General features: G+C 43.8%; 1 protein-coding gene across 1 annotated transcript in view; it reads right to left on the bottom strand.

Moving 5' to 3' along the window:
* LOC137351360 (potassium/sodium hyperpolarization-activated cyclic nucleotide-gated channel 2-like) overlaps positions 1-15,257 on the bottom strand; it is a 139,221-nt gene that overhangs the window by 15,139 nt on the left and 108,825 nt on the right. The window contains exons 6-7 of the mRNA XM_068015807.1: positions 11,338-11,578; positions 6,508-6,672 (exon numbers count right to left, since the gene is read on the bottom strand). Coding sequence (XP_067871908.1) covers positions 6,508-6,672; positions 11,338-11,578 — 406 coding nt within the window. The remainder of the gene's footprint in view (positions 1-6,507; positions 6,673-11,337; positions 11,579-15,257) is intronic.

Below are 15,257 nucleotides of genomic sequence, written 5' to 3'. Positions count from 1 at the left end.
CCTGTCAATAAGGCTGACTTCTGGGCAGGGAACCTTCCAGTGATGTCATACACAAGCTGTGGAGTGACAACTCTAGAGCATGTGGGGAAACCCCGACTGCTGGGTTTCCCCCACTGTACCAGGTTCCCACCCTGGACTGCCCCTGCTCCCGTCGGGTAAAAAAGTTAAAGTGTCTTTAAGTACAACAATACCTTATAGTAAAGAAAATAATGACAGAGAACAAATTCACACATTCCAAAAGTTTAAAAGGGTTATAGATTATAAACCTTTCAGCAACAGTTCCCTTCAATATAAAAATGTGATCCATAACCAGAGATTGATTCTAGATATTCTTCTGTACTGAGATGCCCCATTTTATGAAGAAAAATAGAAAGACTTGCATTTATATAGCACCTTTCATGACCACAGGACATCTTAAAGTGGTTTACAGCCAATGAAGTACTTCAGAAGTGTAGTCACTGTTGCAAAGGGCGCACAGCAATGGTCTATAAACAGCAATGTGATAATGACCAGATAATCTGTTTTTATGATGTTGATTGAGGGATAAATATTGACCAGGGCACCAGGAATTACATCCCTTCTCTTCATTGAACAGTGCCGTGGGATCTTTTATGTCCACCTAAGAGGGTAGACAGGGGTTTAGTATAACATCTCATCCAAAAGCTGGCATCTCCAACAGTGCAGCACTCCCTCAGCTTTTTAATTTTTGTGCTCAAGTTCTGGAATAGCATCTGAACCCATAACCTTCTAACACAAAGGCAAGAATACGATCAACTGAGCCACAGCTGATAATAAATTGTGCAGATTGAGTTGAAACGCAGTTTTCTATTTTTTAATGCTCAAAAATAATGATTTGGAAAATGAGAACTATCTCGTGGGTGAGCTCTATAAAAACCCAAGAACACATGAACTAGTAATAAGTTAACAAAGGAATTTGAAAGGAATTTGGAGACAATTGCTGAATAGTTACAAAGTTAGGTTGGAAACGCTGGGGTTGTTCTCCTTAGAGCAAAGGGGAGTGAGGGGAGATTTCATAGGGGTGTACAAGATTATGACAAGCTTGGATAAGTCAGACAGGAGAGGCAGTGGCATAGTGGTATTGTCACTGGACTAGTAACTCAGAGACCCAGGGTATTGCTCTGGGGATATGGGTTCAAAACCCACCACAGCAGAAGGTGGAATTTGAATTCAATTAATAAATCTGGAATTAAAAAGCTAGTCTAATGATGGCCATGAAACCATTGTCGATTGTTGTAAAAACCCATCTGGTTCACTAATGTCCTTTAGGAAAGGTCACCTGGTCTGGCCTACATGTGACTCCCAACCCAACCCACAGCAATGTGGTTGACTCTTACATGCCCCCTAAAATGGCCTAGCAAGCCAGTCAGTCGTATCTAACCGCTACAAGGTCAATAAAAAAAAGAATGAAACTGGACAGACCACCTGGCATTGACCTAGGCACTGGAAACGATCCTGCAAAGTCCTCCTTAATAACATCTCGGGGCTTGTGCCAAAGTTGGGAGAGCTATCCAACAGACTAGTCAAGCAACAGCCTGACATAGTAATACTCACGGAATCATACCTGCCAGACAATGTCCCAGACACTACCATCGCCCTCCCCGGCTATGTCCTGTCCCACCGGCAGGACAGACCCAGTGGTGGCAACACAGTGGTATACAGTCAGGAGGGAGTTGCCCTGGAAGTCCTCAACATTGACTCCAGACCCTATGAAGTCTCATGGCATCCGGTCAATCATGGAAAAGGAAACCTCCTGCTGATTACCATCTACTGCCCTCCCTCAGCTGAGGAGTCAGTACTCCATGTTGAACAGCACTGAGGGTGGCAAGGGCACAGAATGTACACTGGGTGGGGGACTTCAATGTCCATCACCAAGAATGGCTCACTAGCACCACGACTGACCGAGCTGGCCGACTCCTAATGGACATAGCTGCGAGACTGGGTATGTTGCAGGTGATGAGGGAACCAACAAGAGGGAAAAACATACTTGACCTCATCCTCACCAATCTGCCTGCCGCAGATGCATCTGCCCATGACAGTATTGATAGGAGTGACCACCGTACAGTCCTTGTGGAGATGAAGTCCCGCCTTCACATTGAGGATACACTCCATCGTGTTGTATGGCACTACCACTGTGCTAAATGGGATAGATTTCGAACAGATTTAGCAATACAAAACTGGGCATCCATGAGGCGCTGTGGGCCACCAGCAGCAGCAGAACTATACTCAGCCACAATCTGTAGCCTCATGGCCCAGCATATCCTCCACTCTACCATTACCATCAAGCCAGGAGACCAACCCTGGTTCAATGAAGAGTGCAGGAGAGCATGTATGCCAGGATCAGCACCAGGCACACCTCAAAATGAGCTGTCAACCTGGTGAAGCTACAACACAGGACAAACTGTGTAAGCAGCATGCGATAGACAGAGCTAAGTGATCCCATAACCAACAGATCAGATCTAAGCACTGCAGTCCTGCCACATCCAGTCGTGAATAGTGGTGGGCAATTAAACAACTAATTGGAGGAGGTGGCTCCACAAATATCCGCATCCTCAATGATAGGGGAGCGAAGAACATCAATGTGACAGATGAGGCTGAAGCATTTGTAACAATCTTCAGCCAGAAATGCTGAGTTGATGACTCATCTCTGCCTCCTCCTGAAGTCTCCAGCATCACAGATGCCAGACTTCAGCCAGTTCGATTCATTCTGCATGATATCAAGAAACGTCTGAAGGCACTGGATACTGCAAAGGCTATGGGCCCTGACAATATTCCGGCAATAGTGCTGAAGACCTGTGCTCCAGAACTTGCCGCACCCTTAGTCAAGCTGTTCCAGTACAGCTACAACACTGGCATCCACCCTGCAATGTGGAAAATTGCCCAGGTACGTCCTGTACACAAAAAGCAGGACAAGTCCAACCCAGCCAATTATTGCTCCATCAGCCTACTCTCAATCATCAGTAAAGTGATGGAAGATGTCATCAACAGTACCATCAAGTGGTACTTGCTTAGCAATAACCTGCTCAGTGATGCTCAGTTTGGGTTCCACCAGGGCCACTCAGCTCCTGACCTCATTACAGCCTTAGTTCAAACATGGACAAAAGAGCTGAACTCAAGAGGTGAGGTGAGAGTGATTGCCCTTGATATCAAGGCAGCATTTGACCGAGTATGGCATCAAGGAGCCCGAGCAAAACTGAAATCAATGGGAATCAGGGGGAAAACTCTCCACTGGTTGAAGTCACACCTAGCGCAAAGGAAGTGGTTGTGGTTGTTGAAGGTCAATCACCTGAGCTCCAGGACATCACTGCAGGAGTTCCTCAGGGTAGTGTCCTGTGCCCAACCATCTTCAGCTGCTTCATCAATGACCTTCCCTCAATCATAAGGTCAGAAGTGGTTTTGTTCGCTGATGATTGCACAATGTTCAGCACCATTCGGGACTCCTCAGATACTGAAGCAGTCCATGTAGAAATGCATGCAGCAAGACCTGGACAATATCCAGGTTTGGGCTGATAAGTGGCAAGTAACATTCGTGCCATGCAAGTGCCAGGCAATGACCTTCTCCAACAAAAGAGAATCTAACCATCTCCCCTTCACATTCAATGGCATTACCATCGCTGAATCCCCCACTATCAACATCCTAGGGGCTACCATTGACCAGAAACTGAACTGGAGTAGCCATATAAATACCGTAACTACAAGAGCAGGTCAGAGGCTAGGAATCCTGCGGCGAGTAACTCACCTCCTGACTTCCCAAAGCCTGTCCACCATCTATAAGGCACAAATCAGGAGTGTGATGGAATACTCTCCACTTGTAGGGATGGGTGCAGCTCCAACAACACTCCAGAAGCTCGACACCATCCAGGACAAAGCAGCCCGCTTGACTGGCACCCCATTCACAAATATTCACTCCCTCCACCACCGATGTACAGTGGCAGCAGTGTGTACCATCTACAAGTTGCACTGCAGCAACGCACCAAGGCTCCTTAGACAGCACCTTTCAAACCCCTGACCTCTACCAACTAGAAGGACAAGGGCAGCAAATGCATGGGAACACCACCACCTGCAAGTTCCCCTGCAAGTCACACACCATCCTGACTTGGAACTATATTGCCGTTCCTTCACCGTCGCTGGGTCAAAATCCTGGAACTCCCTTCCTAACAGCACTGTGGGTGTACCTACCCCACATGGACTGCAGTGGTTCAAGAAGGCAGCTCACCACCACCTTCTCAAGGGCAATTAGGGATGGGCAATAAATGCTGGCCTGGCCAGCAACGCCCACATCCCATGAATGAATTTAAAAAAAGACAAGGAAAAACTGTTCGCATTAACCAATGCTCCCAGGACTCGGGGACATAGATTGAAGATTTTGGGCAAGAGATACAGGGAGGAAGAATGTTTTTACACAGGGGTGATAATAACCTGGAACTCGCTGCCTGCGAGGGTGGTGGAAGTGGAGACAGTCAAAGACTTCAAAAGAAAATCGGGTGGCCACTTGCAAGGCAGCAGGTATCGAGCAGGCGAGTGGGATAGACTGGATAGCTTCATGGAGAGCCGGCATGGACTTGATGGGCTGAATGGCCTCCTTCTGTGCCCTAAATGTCCCTATGACTCAATAAATTGGCAAAGCTTCTCACCATATCCTGATCAGGTCGAATGTTATTACAAATTGGATTTATTCTAAGTCTATAAAGGTGTGAAATCATGCTGTGTAATATTAGATACAAATATATTAATAAATATATCTGAAATTCCTTTGCTGTTTTAGCCAAAGCATTAGTGCACAGGTTAGAATAGCAGCATTTATACAAGCGAAAGCAAAATGTTGTGAATGCTGGAAATCTGAAATAAAAACAGAAAATTCTGGAAATATTCAGCGGGTCAGGCAGCATTGGTGGAGAGAGAAACAGAGCTAACATTTCAAGTCGATGACCTTGCATCAGAAGCATTTATACAGGGTCTTTCATGTCCTCTCAATGCTCCAAAGCACTTCAACAGCCAATGAATAACTTTTATTGAAGCACACCCACTGTTGTCATGTGGAGTCAACTTGCGCACAGCAAGGTCCCACAACTGCTAACTGTCCATAGTTAGTATATTTTCAGTAGAAAGAGGAATGTTGGTCAGGACACTGAATTCACTGTTCTCTTCAAAGAATGGCAGCTGAACAGGTAGACAGGATGTCAGGATAACATCGCAGCTGAAAGATGGCACTTCTGACAATGCAGCAATTCCTCTGTACTTATCAGTCTGGATTATATGTCCAAATCCTGGAGTGGGGCTGCAGTGTTACTACTGAACCAAGCTGACACCACCTCACTTCATAGGGGAGATGGTGGCATAGTGCTGATGTCAGTAAACTGGTAATCCAGAGGCCCTAGCTAATACCCTGGGGACACAGGTTCAAACGGCAGCTGGTGAAATATAACTTCAATTAATTAATACAAATCTGGAATTGAAAGCTAGTCTCAGTAATGGCGCCATGAAACTATCATTGATTGTTGTAAAAAAACCCATCTTCCTTTTGGGAAGGAAATCTGCCGTCCTTCCCTGGTCTGGCCTACATGTGACTCCAGACCCAAAGCAATGTGGTTGACTCTTAACTGCACTCTGAAATGGCTGGGCAAGCCATTCAGTTGTCCAGGGCTATTAGGAATGGACGACAAATGCTGTCCTTGCCAGCAGCACACACATCCAATGAACAAATAAAAAAAACTGAAGCACAGATATGTAAATATAACACAGCGTAATTTCACCCTCTGTGGCACTGTCATTTTTCTATTAAGTATAAGACAGTAATATATTTCAAAACCCATGTTAATGATCTTTTGTTTGTGAATGGATTTAAATGAATGAACTATTTAAATGAATGCAATCTATGCCAAATAAAATCACCTTTCATTGTAAATTAATAATCTTGCCTCATTAATGATTCATTCTTCACCATCAGAAATGAGTGCAAAGATTTAGAGAGGTGTTTAGTAATGAAATAGGCCAAAAAAACCTAACCTTGTGAATGACTGCCTTTGGCTAATCAGTGACTATCACAATTCAGTTTCCCATACTCTTTTTATTTCTATGAAGAATAATTATACTCATAATTGTGCTTTCAATTTATCAGCAATTCATATTGTATTAAATGGCAAAATATTCAGCTCCAAAGTAATTACACGATGCTCCTATCATGCAGAATAATACTCAATGTTATGCAATACTTAATAATGTATATAAATTCAATAATTTATTGAAAAATTATGTGGTATAAGAGGATTAGTTCCTTGTAAAGAAATGTAATTTATCTATGACAAGACGGTCTGTTGCTAGGATACAAAGAATTTTGAAGGCATAGTTAAGAACACATATCCAGCTGCACCAAGTGATTACTTATCTTACACTGCAGTATGAAAACATATTCTGTACCTTCAGGGAAAATTATATTTAGAAGATAAGAAAGGAGATGTTTAATAGTGCTATAAGGATACCATGCCATACCTATTCTATCCAGTCTGTCGATGGCCACAGTCTCAAAGGCTCTTCGCATCATGGGGTATTCTTCTAACACCTCGTTAAAATGATCCACAGAGAGGGAATACAGACGACAGTAGGTATCGGCACGCACACTGGCAGTTCGCCTACCTCTTGTCAACAAACAGATTTCTGCAAATTAAAACAGTGAGTTGTATGTTGAACACAGCTGTAGCTTGCAGATGCAATCATAACCCATTCATTTCCCAACTCTATGTTATAAGAAAGGAACAACAGTCATTTTTTTTTCTAATTGTTGCATTATCTTTGAATGACCATTGCTTATTACTGGCAATGTGATCTTAGAAAAATAGGAACCACAGTAGACTGTTCAACCCCTGGAGACTGTTCCACCATTCAATTTGATCATGTAAAATCCATCTGATTCTGAGAAAGAAGAAGCAATTCAAAAGGAATCTTCTCTGCGCAACATGATGTTCTGGTTGCATGCAGGTTAAGCCCAAATACAGACAGTACTTTTGTAAATTTTCTCTCTCTCAAACCATCAGTAACAACCTTCTAGTTGTAACGGTTTAGTGCTTGCAGCACCATTGTGACCAAACTGAATCTTTCTTCAAACTCATTGGCCAAACAGTGATCTGAAAATGTATCAGCTTTGGCAAAATTTTCTACCCTTGTGAAATAATGGTTTGTTGGTCTTCAGCATTGGTAGATATAGGAAAGGGACATTTCTTCCTAGACTGTTTCATCTTATTTAATTTCAAAGGGCCAGGGAGTTAATCCTTTGAGAATTGATTTCAGTATGTTAGCTAATGCACATACGCTAATCAACATACTACATGAATACTGACGGAGCTGTTTACAACTAATTATGTTTGTTGATTTAAAATACATTAATTCCAAAATTGTTAAAATCTGAATGATGGTGTAATTCCATTGTACAATATTAGAATTTGATTGACATGTGTCATTGTGGATTATGTACTGGGAAGGGTACAGTAATATGGGGCTTGCTTTGTGGATCAAGAGGTATCTGATATAGAAAAGGTATAGTTCTGAGCACAAAATGATACCAGAACTGAGAGGTTACACTTATCTGGAAAGATTGAACAGGCTGGGACTCGATTCTCCAGAAAAGAGAAGACTGAGCTGTAGCCTAATAGTTTATGAAAGGGTTTGACAGAGTAGACATAGAAAAGATGAGCTGGATTTTGTCACGCCAGTGGGGCTCCCAACGCCTGGCCAAAAAGGCAATGGGCACCCTACCTCGTCCTTTCGGAGCCACTCCAGCACGATCTAACGGTCCTCAGGCACTTGAGTGCCCGGCGCCGGGATCCCACCTCCAAGAGCTGCTGGCCAATCAGAGGGCTGGCAGCTCAGTAGTATTGGCAGCGCCACAGGGTGGGGTGGCTGCTGCCAAGACTGCAAGAGGCCTTGGACCCAGGCCCAGTGCTGGAGCCCAGACTAAAGGTGAGTGAGACGGGGACGCTGAGGCCAGACTGGCAGGCCCCGGTGAGATGGGGGTGGGTGCGTGTTTAGTGTAAGGGTGAGGGGGATAACGTTGGTAGAGTTTTTCCCAGTCGGGGCCCACCGTGGGCCGCAGATTGCCCACAGAGGAGGGGCGCCCACCCTGCCCCCAGCGAGGAAGGTAATAGCCTCTTAAGGGCCTCAAGTGGCCTCTGGGCGGGAAGGCTGTCTTTGGCCTATCGGCCCCCAACAAAATTCTTGTGTAACAGGAAGGCAACAGGCCCCCTGCCTCCTGTCGCAATTCTATTGGCCCCATAGCTTGTCTCAAGGGGACCATAAAATTCAGCCCAATATTTGCACGTGAATGAGAACATAACCAGGGGCCATAAATATAAGATAGTCAGCAATAAATCCAATAGGGAATTCAGGAGAAATTTCTTTACCCAGAGAGTGGCGAGAATGTGGAACTCACTATCACAGGGAGTAGTTGAGACGAATAACATAGATTCACTCAAGGGGAAGTGAGATAAACACGTAAGGGAGAAAGGAATAGAACGAATTGTTGATTGTCGATGAAGAGGGGTGGGAGGAGGCTAATGTGGAGCATAAACACCAATATGGACCTGTTGGACAGAATGGCTGTGATGAAATACTTGGTAGCACTTTGTAAAAAGATGAAATATTACTAGCCTGAATGTAGTAATGAACAGTGTTTTTTAAAATGGAGGAAATTAATTAACTGGTGATATTACTTTGTACTGAAGCTCTCTATTAAACTGGCCTGGCAGTAAATTTATTAAATGTTAGCCAACTGATTGGTATACAAGTTTAAACCAACAAGTAACTAATTCTTCATGCATCAATAAGCATCAGTAGTTGAATAGTTGAAACTAAATATGTGATGGTCTAATTTGATCTTTTGAATTTGAAGTGGTGATTTTTTTGTTTACAGGCAGCTTTGCAAGACTTAAGAAAAATAGAAATAGCTTGCAAGGATAGATGAAATATTATTCCCCAGCTATACTGGCGGCATGAACCCCTGATTTAGGGCAGTGAAACTGGACGGCATGACGTTATACTGTCCCATTAACCTGTATTTCTACGAGGTGTAGAGCACAATTTTGCATGTGTACTGAAACCCTGTGCAGAGATCTCCTCACTAGCTGTAACATTTCCAAAATGAGTCAAATGGACGACCTGGGCTTTTTATAAACTTCAATTTTAAAGTTGGAAGCATGGTCTTTGCTCCAGTTGTGACTATACTACAGCCAGTGCCAAGTCAAAGTGAGTGAGACGGGGTTATCGGGGCCCGATCGACAGGCCCCCATGAGATGTGTGGGTGTTCAGTGCAGGGGAGAGGGGATAATATTGGTGGAGATTTTCCCAGTCGGGACTCTCTGTGGGCCACAGATTGCCCACGGAAGCAGGCGGGCGGTCATAGGCCTCTTATGGCCTCTGGGCGGGAAGGCTGTCTGTGGCCCATCCTGCCCCCAACAAAATTCTGGTGCAATGGGAAGGTGACAGGCCCTCTGCCCCCCACCTCCCATTACAATTCTCTGGGCCCCATAGCCCATCTCCAGGGGACCATAACATTCAGCCCAATGTTTCATTAAGAACAAGCTGACTGAACATGAGGAGCAACCATTACTGCATTGTTTAATGTTGGGGGTATTTTGCTGCCCCAGTATTATGATTCATTACCTCGTCATGGCTGACCTGTGAGGCACTTGCTTGGATTAAATCAAAACTTCTGACATCAACTAAAGTCAGATAAAAATATGTGTGTTTCTGAGCAAGCATTGTAAGTCTCAGAAACACATCTTCATATCCTAACACCTTGATAGCCAGAAGTGAATCCTTTTGCACTCTATGGAGGTGATACACAGAAGTGCTTGATCTGTCATGTTAAATTACTTTTGAAAGCTTTTTGACCTGTTTTGCACTCACAGATTAGTTTTATTTTGAGCAATATTTCAGTCATGACCGACACTTTCAGGTTGACAAAATTGGCGAAACAATTATTTTGAAAGGACTTTGGGCAGTATCAGGCTTAAAGCTCCTGCAGTCACAAGGGGCTCCTGACTGGCGAAGGACTCCGGCAAAGCTTAAGGTGCACTGCATCTCAGTCCCAATCAAAACAAAACTTGAGCAACAAATTGTGGTGGGTATCACCTCACACATTGATGCAAAGAAAATCCTTTAAAATGAAATTGGTTAACATTAAGAATCATCTGCTAACAAACAACTGAAATGGACCAAATGCATTTCCATGCCCAATATAACAAAATTTGTTTGCAACTGACGGCGGGAAAAGAAAAGCACAAAGGGTTGAACTAGAGTTAAGTACAGGCCAGGAAATTCATCAGTGTAGCACAGAGCGGGCAGTCCTGATGAAAGGTCACAGGCCTGAAGTGTTAACTCTACAGCAATATAATCTGTTCAAATTATGCTCAATAGTCTCCAAGAAGCATTGTAGCAGTTAGTTAAATTATTAACAATTGCCTTGCATTGATTAGATACTTTGTGAATAATGGATAATTATCCCAATTTTTCTCCTTTTCCATCATTCCCAGGGAACATGTATCCATTATGTTCTTGTTTTTTCTTTTGTCCCTTGATATTTGTCATTTACTGGGTTTAGCATCGTCAGTGGACCAATTTATTCAAGATCCATCAGAAACAGAAATGTCCCAACTTGGTCTTCCACCATTAACAAAATGAAAACCAATGGATTTTTTTGTCTTCACTGCCTGAGCACAGAAAAGAAAATCCAAGAAGTTCTGTTCTGGTCATGCAAACCTCTGTGTCAGATTTTCCTTCCTTTGCTCCACCCAGGCACTGTGCAACACCCAGGTGGTTAAGTTGAAAACCTAACCCATTGTAGCTTAAGGGAGTTTCAAAAACCATTTTTGGTTGCAGTTGAGAGGGGACAAAAACATTATTGCATAGGTCTCTTGTTTAGTAAATTCATATTTTGGGGGATACATTTTATTCTAAGGATATACAACTCAGAAAAGGTGGCAAGAAGATGATCTGATTGCTGTATTTTCTTGATGAAGAAACTCCATCTTTCCTGCACCACATGATGAAAATTTTGCCTTAGCAATAGACATAAGGCACAATTTTATTGGCCCAAATTTGCATCCTTTTTCGGTGAGATAGGAATGGCAGAAGTGATGCAAACATGGATGGGTTATTGTTTCAGTGCCATTTATGTGACTTAATCATTGAGCAACAGTGGAATACTGCCTTTGGAGGGACAATTCGACATCTGCATGTGACCAGGGCCACAGTATTAAATTATCACACCAACAACATGTAATTCATTTGACAGCCCTAAATGAATATGAATTGAATTTAAACACAGACCTCCAAAGTATGAGCCATCTGACAGTTTCATTTCCTTGTTGCCCTTTGTGTGGACACTAACCACTCCATGCTGGATAAAGTACATCTTTTTTCCTATTGTCCCCTCACGGATTATGTAATCACCGGGCTGGAACACTTCAAACTTCAGTTTGGTCAGCATGGCAGTCACAAAAATTGGATCCGCATTGGCAAAAAGTGGCATAGAGGCTACTAGTTTCCGGCAGTTAAAATTCACTATTTCCTGGATTTAAAAACAAAGTACAAGTAAATCTTATTGGTCCCAGCACAAGAATGGTGACAATTGCATCAAAAGATCTTGTGCTTAATGTTCCACAGAAAAAGCACAAACATGTAGAGAACATCCCACTGGCAAAGGAAGTACTCCAAACTTGATGTTCTATTTAATTTGTGCTGCTGTTCCCTGAGGAGCCACTGGCCTCCTTGCCCAGGAGCCATCCTGATTAGTCTGTGTTGCCTTGGAGATAGTTTATAGTAGTGAACAGATTAGCAGATAAAAGTTTACACACTATCATTGTAACCCATCTATTTTTTTTTCAGCTGCATCATCCTTTTCTTTAATGGCATAACTTTTATTTAATTTAAACCAGGCAACAAAAGTTTTTTCCGAGTGCATGGCATAGGTTTTGTTCAGTCAGGCAACACCTGTAGTCCTTATTTCCTCACTGTTTCTCTGAGTTTTTGCCTCTTTGAAACTCGTGCATGTGGAGGAGTTGATTTCTGTGAACAGTGATCGAGTCACCCATGGAGGCTCTTGGGAGAGACAGTCTGTGGCTCCCACCAGGGCGTTAAAATTCACACTTTTACTTGCACTCTGCTGGTCAAACAGTGACCAGGAGCTGCTGCAACACCATGTCAACTCCTTGGCATGATCATGCATTACACCACATGGCAACCAACTATTTGGTTCATCTAGTTTCAGGGTTTTGGAGCTTAACCTGTTAAAACACGTCTGAATATTTTCACACCAAGCTTAAGTAGCACTATGAATAACAATAGTGACATATATTATCCTACAAATAGTGTGTCCTCATCTCTTTCTCTGCATAGCATCTAAATTTAAATAGGGTTTTACTGAAGTGACTGCTTGTGTGAATTCCTGGAGTTGATTTTCCAAGTATTTTGTTTTAAATCATTTCATCCATCATGCAACCAAATGCATCTTATTTTGCAGTAGTGAAGTTTTCCCCAAGGCTAATACTGAAACTTGACTAACCTCTAGTTAAAAACCAAAAACAGTGGAAGTACACAGCAAGTCAATAAGCATGTCTAGAGAAAATTAAGTTAATGGTTTGTGTTATGTTTCTTACTCTTTCAAATGTTGATCATCTGGCAGTGCATTTCCATCATTTTCTTGCATCTAGCAATAGTAATCTTTCACCTCTTATTGTAGCTTGGTGGAGGTGGTGGTGTAGTGGTAACGTCACTGGACTAGTAACTCAGACTAATGCTCTGGGCATATAGGTTCAAATCCCACCACAGCAGATGATGAAATTTGATTAATTTTAAAAAGTCTAGTGGTGATCATTAAACCATTGCCAGATTGTTAAAAACCCATCTGGTTCACTAATGCCCTCAGAGAAGGAAATCTGCTGTCCTTGCCTACATGTGACTTCAGCAATGTGGTTGATTCTTAAAGCCACTCACTTATATCAACTGCTACAAAGTCTAAGCAAAAGAATAAAACTGGATAGACCACCTCGGCACTGGAAATAACAATGGCAAACCCAACCCTGCAAAATCCTCCTTACTAACATATGGGGGCTTGTGCCAAAATTGGGAGAGCTGTCCCACAGACGAGTCAAGCAATAGCCTGACAGTCATATTCACAGCACCATACCTTGCAGACAATGCCCAGAAACCACCATCACTATCCATCCATGGGTACATTCTGACCCACCAGAGATGGCAGCACACTGGTATACAGTCAGGAGGGAATTGGCCTGGGAGTCCTCAACATTGATTCCAGACCCCATGATGTCATCAGGTCAAACATGGGCAAGGAAACTTCCTGCTGATTACTACCTACTGCCCAACCATCTTCAGCTGCTTCATCAGTGACCTTCTCTCCACCATAAGGTCAGAAGTGAGGATGTTCACTGATGATTGCACAATGTTCAGCACCATTCGTGACTCCTCAGATACTGACGCAGCCCATGTCCATATGCAGCAAGACCTGGATACTATCCAGGCTTGGGCTGATAAGTGGCAACTAACATTCATGCCACACAAGTGCCAGGCAATGACCATCTCACACAAGAGAGAATCTAACCATCTCCCCTTCATGTTCAATAGCAATACCATCACTGAAACCCCCACTGTCAACATCCTGGGGGGTCACCATTGACCAGAAACTTAACTGGACCAGCCACATATAGCAGGATTTCATAAGCTGCTTCAAAAATGGCAGTCCGCACGCCAAAGAGTCACTGCGATCTCAAGCAGGGCGGCTCATTTAAAAAGCCAGGGCAGGCCACCCATCCCACTCTGATCATGAGGAGGGGGTGGGCTGTCCGTTGCCAGCAATGGCATCAGCTGCCTGTGCGCAGGCACTGACGTCATTTTTAAAGGGCTATCAGCCCTACTTGTCTATTTAAATATTTAAGATAGTTGGAATAAAACTAAATGAATACATTTATTTTGCCCTCCTCCCACCAACAATTAAAATAATTATTTGCCCTTCACCCAGCCCCAAACCTTTACCTTTACCATCTGCCCTTCACCTCCAAAACGACACAAAGTTTAAACTACAATCCTTCCCACCATCCCGTAAACCTATGATGTTAATTTGACCCCATTCCCACCCCCACACTGAGAAACGTACCTCCTCCCCGTTCCCCAACAGTTTGCACCTCATTTCCCCAGATGGGGATCCGAAGGCGCGGGAGTGCCGCCACTGGGCCGAAGATTGCGGTGGGCCATCAAGAGGTGACGTAGACTTATTTAAATTCATTAATTTAATTGATTTGAATATTACAATTGTGGTCCCTTTGCCCAGCGGTGGGGAGGCCGCCATGGTGCTTCGCTGCTGCCAGGAGGATCAGGCCGAGCCCTGCCACCGTCAAGGTCCATGGTGGGCCTCATCCAGGGCCATCTTCAGCCACCCCACCACCACCCCTCCGTCCCCCACCAGCCATGGATTGCAACGTCGAGGGCATTTTAAAATCCAGCCCATAAATGCTGTGGCTACAAGAATAGGTCAGAGGCTGGGAATTCTACAATGACTAACTCACCTCCTGTCTCCCCAATCCCTATCCACCATCTACAAGGCACAAGTCAGGAGTGTGATGGAATTCTCTCCACTTGCCTGGATGGGTGCAGCTCCAACACTCAGGAAATTTGACACCATCAAGGACAAAGCAGCCCGCTTGATTGGCACCCCATTCACAAACATTCACTTCCTCCACCACCAAAGCACAGTGACAGCAGTGTGGACTATCTACAAGTTGCACTGCAGCAACTCACCAAGGCTCCTTCGACAGCACCTTCTAAACCCGCAATCTCTACTACCTAGAAGGACAAGGACAGCAGATGCATGGGAACACAACCACCTGCAAGTGCCCCTCCTAGCCAAACACCATCCTGACTTGGAACTATATCGCCATTCCTTCACTTTGCTGGGAAACTCCCTTCCTAACAGCACTGTGGGTGTACCTACCCCACAAGGACTGCAGTGGTTCAAGAAGGCAGCTCACCACAAGGTAATTGCTCAAGGGCAATTAGGGATGAGCAATAAATGCTGGCCTAGCCAGCGATGCCCCCGAACATCCCCCAAACGAATAAAAAGAAGTTTGTTGTTTTCACTTTTATTTTTTAAAAACATGCTATTTTATCCCTTCCTTATCATAATCGAGTGCCAGCTAGCTCAATTGGCAGTGTTGGATTGGGAACCAAAGGGTCTT

The sequence above is a fragment of the Heterodontus francisci genome, chromosome 36, assembly GCF_036365525.1.
Source record: "Heterodontus francisci isolate sHetFra1 chromosome 36, sHetFra1.hap1, whole genome shotgun sequence".
Lineage (NCBI taxonomy): Eukaryota > Metazoa > Chordata > Chondrichthyes > Heterodontiformes > Heterodontidae > Heterodontus > Heterodontus francisci.
This window is presented reverse-complemented; position numbering and strand designations above follow the sequence as displayed.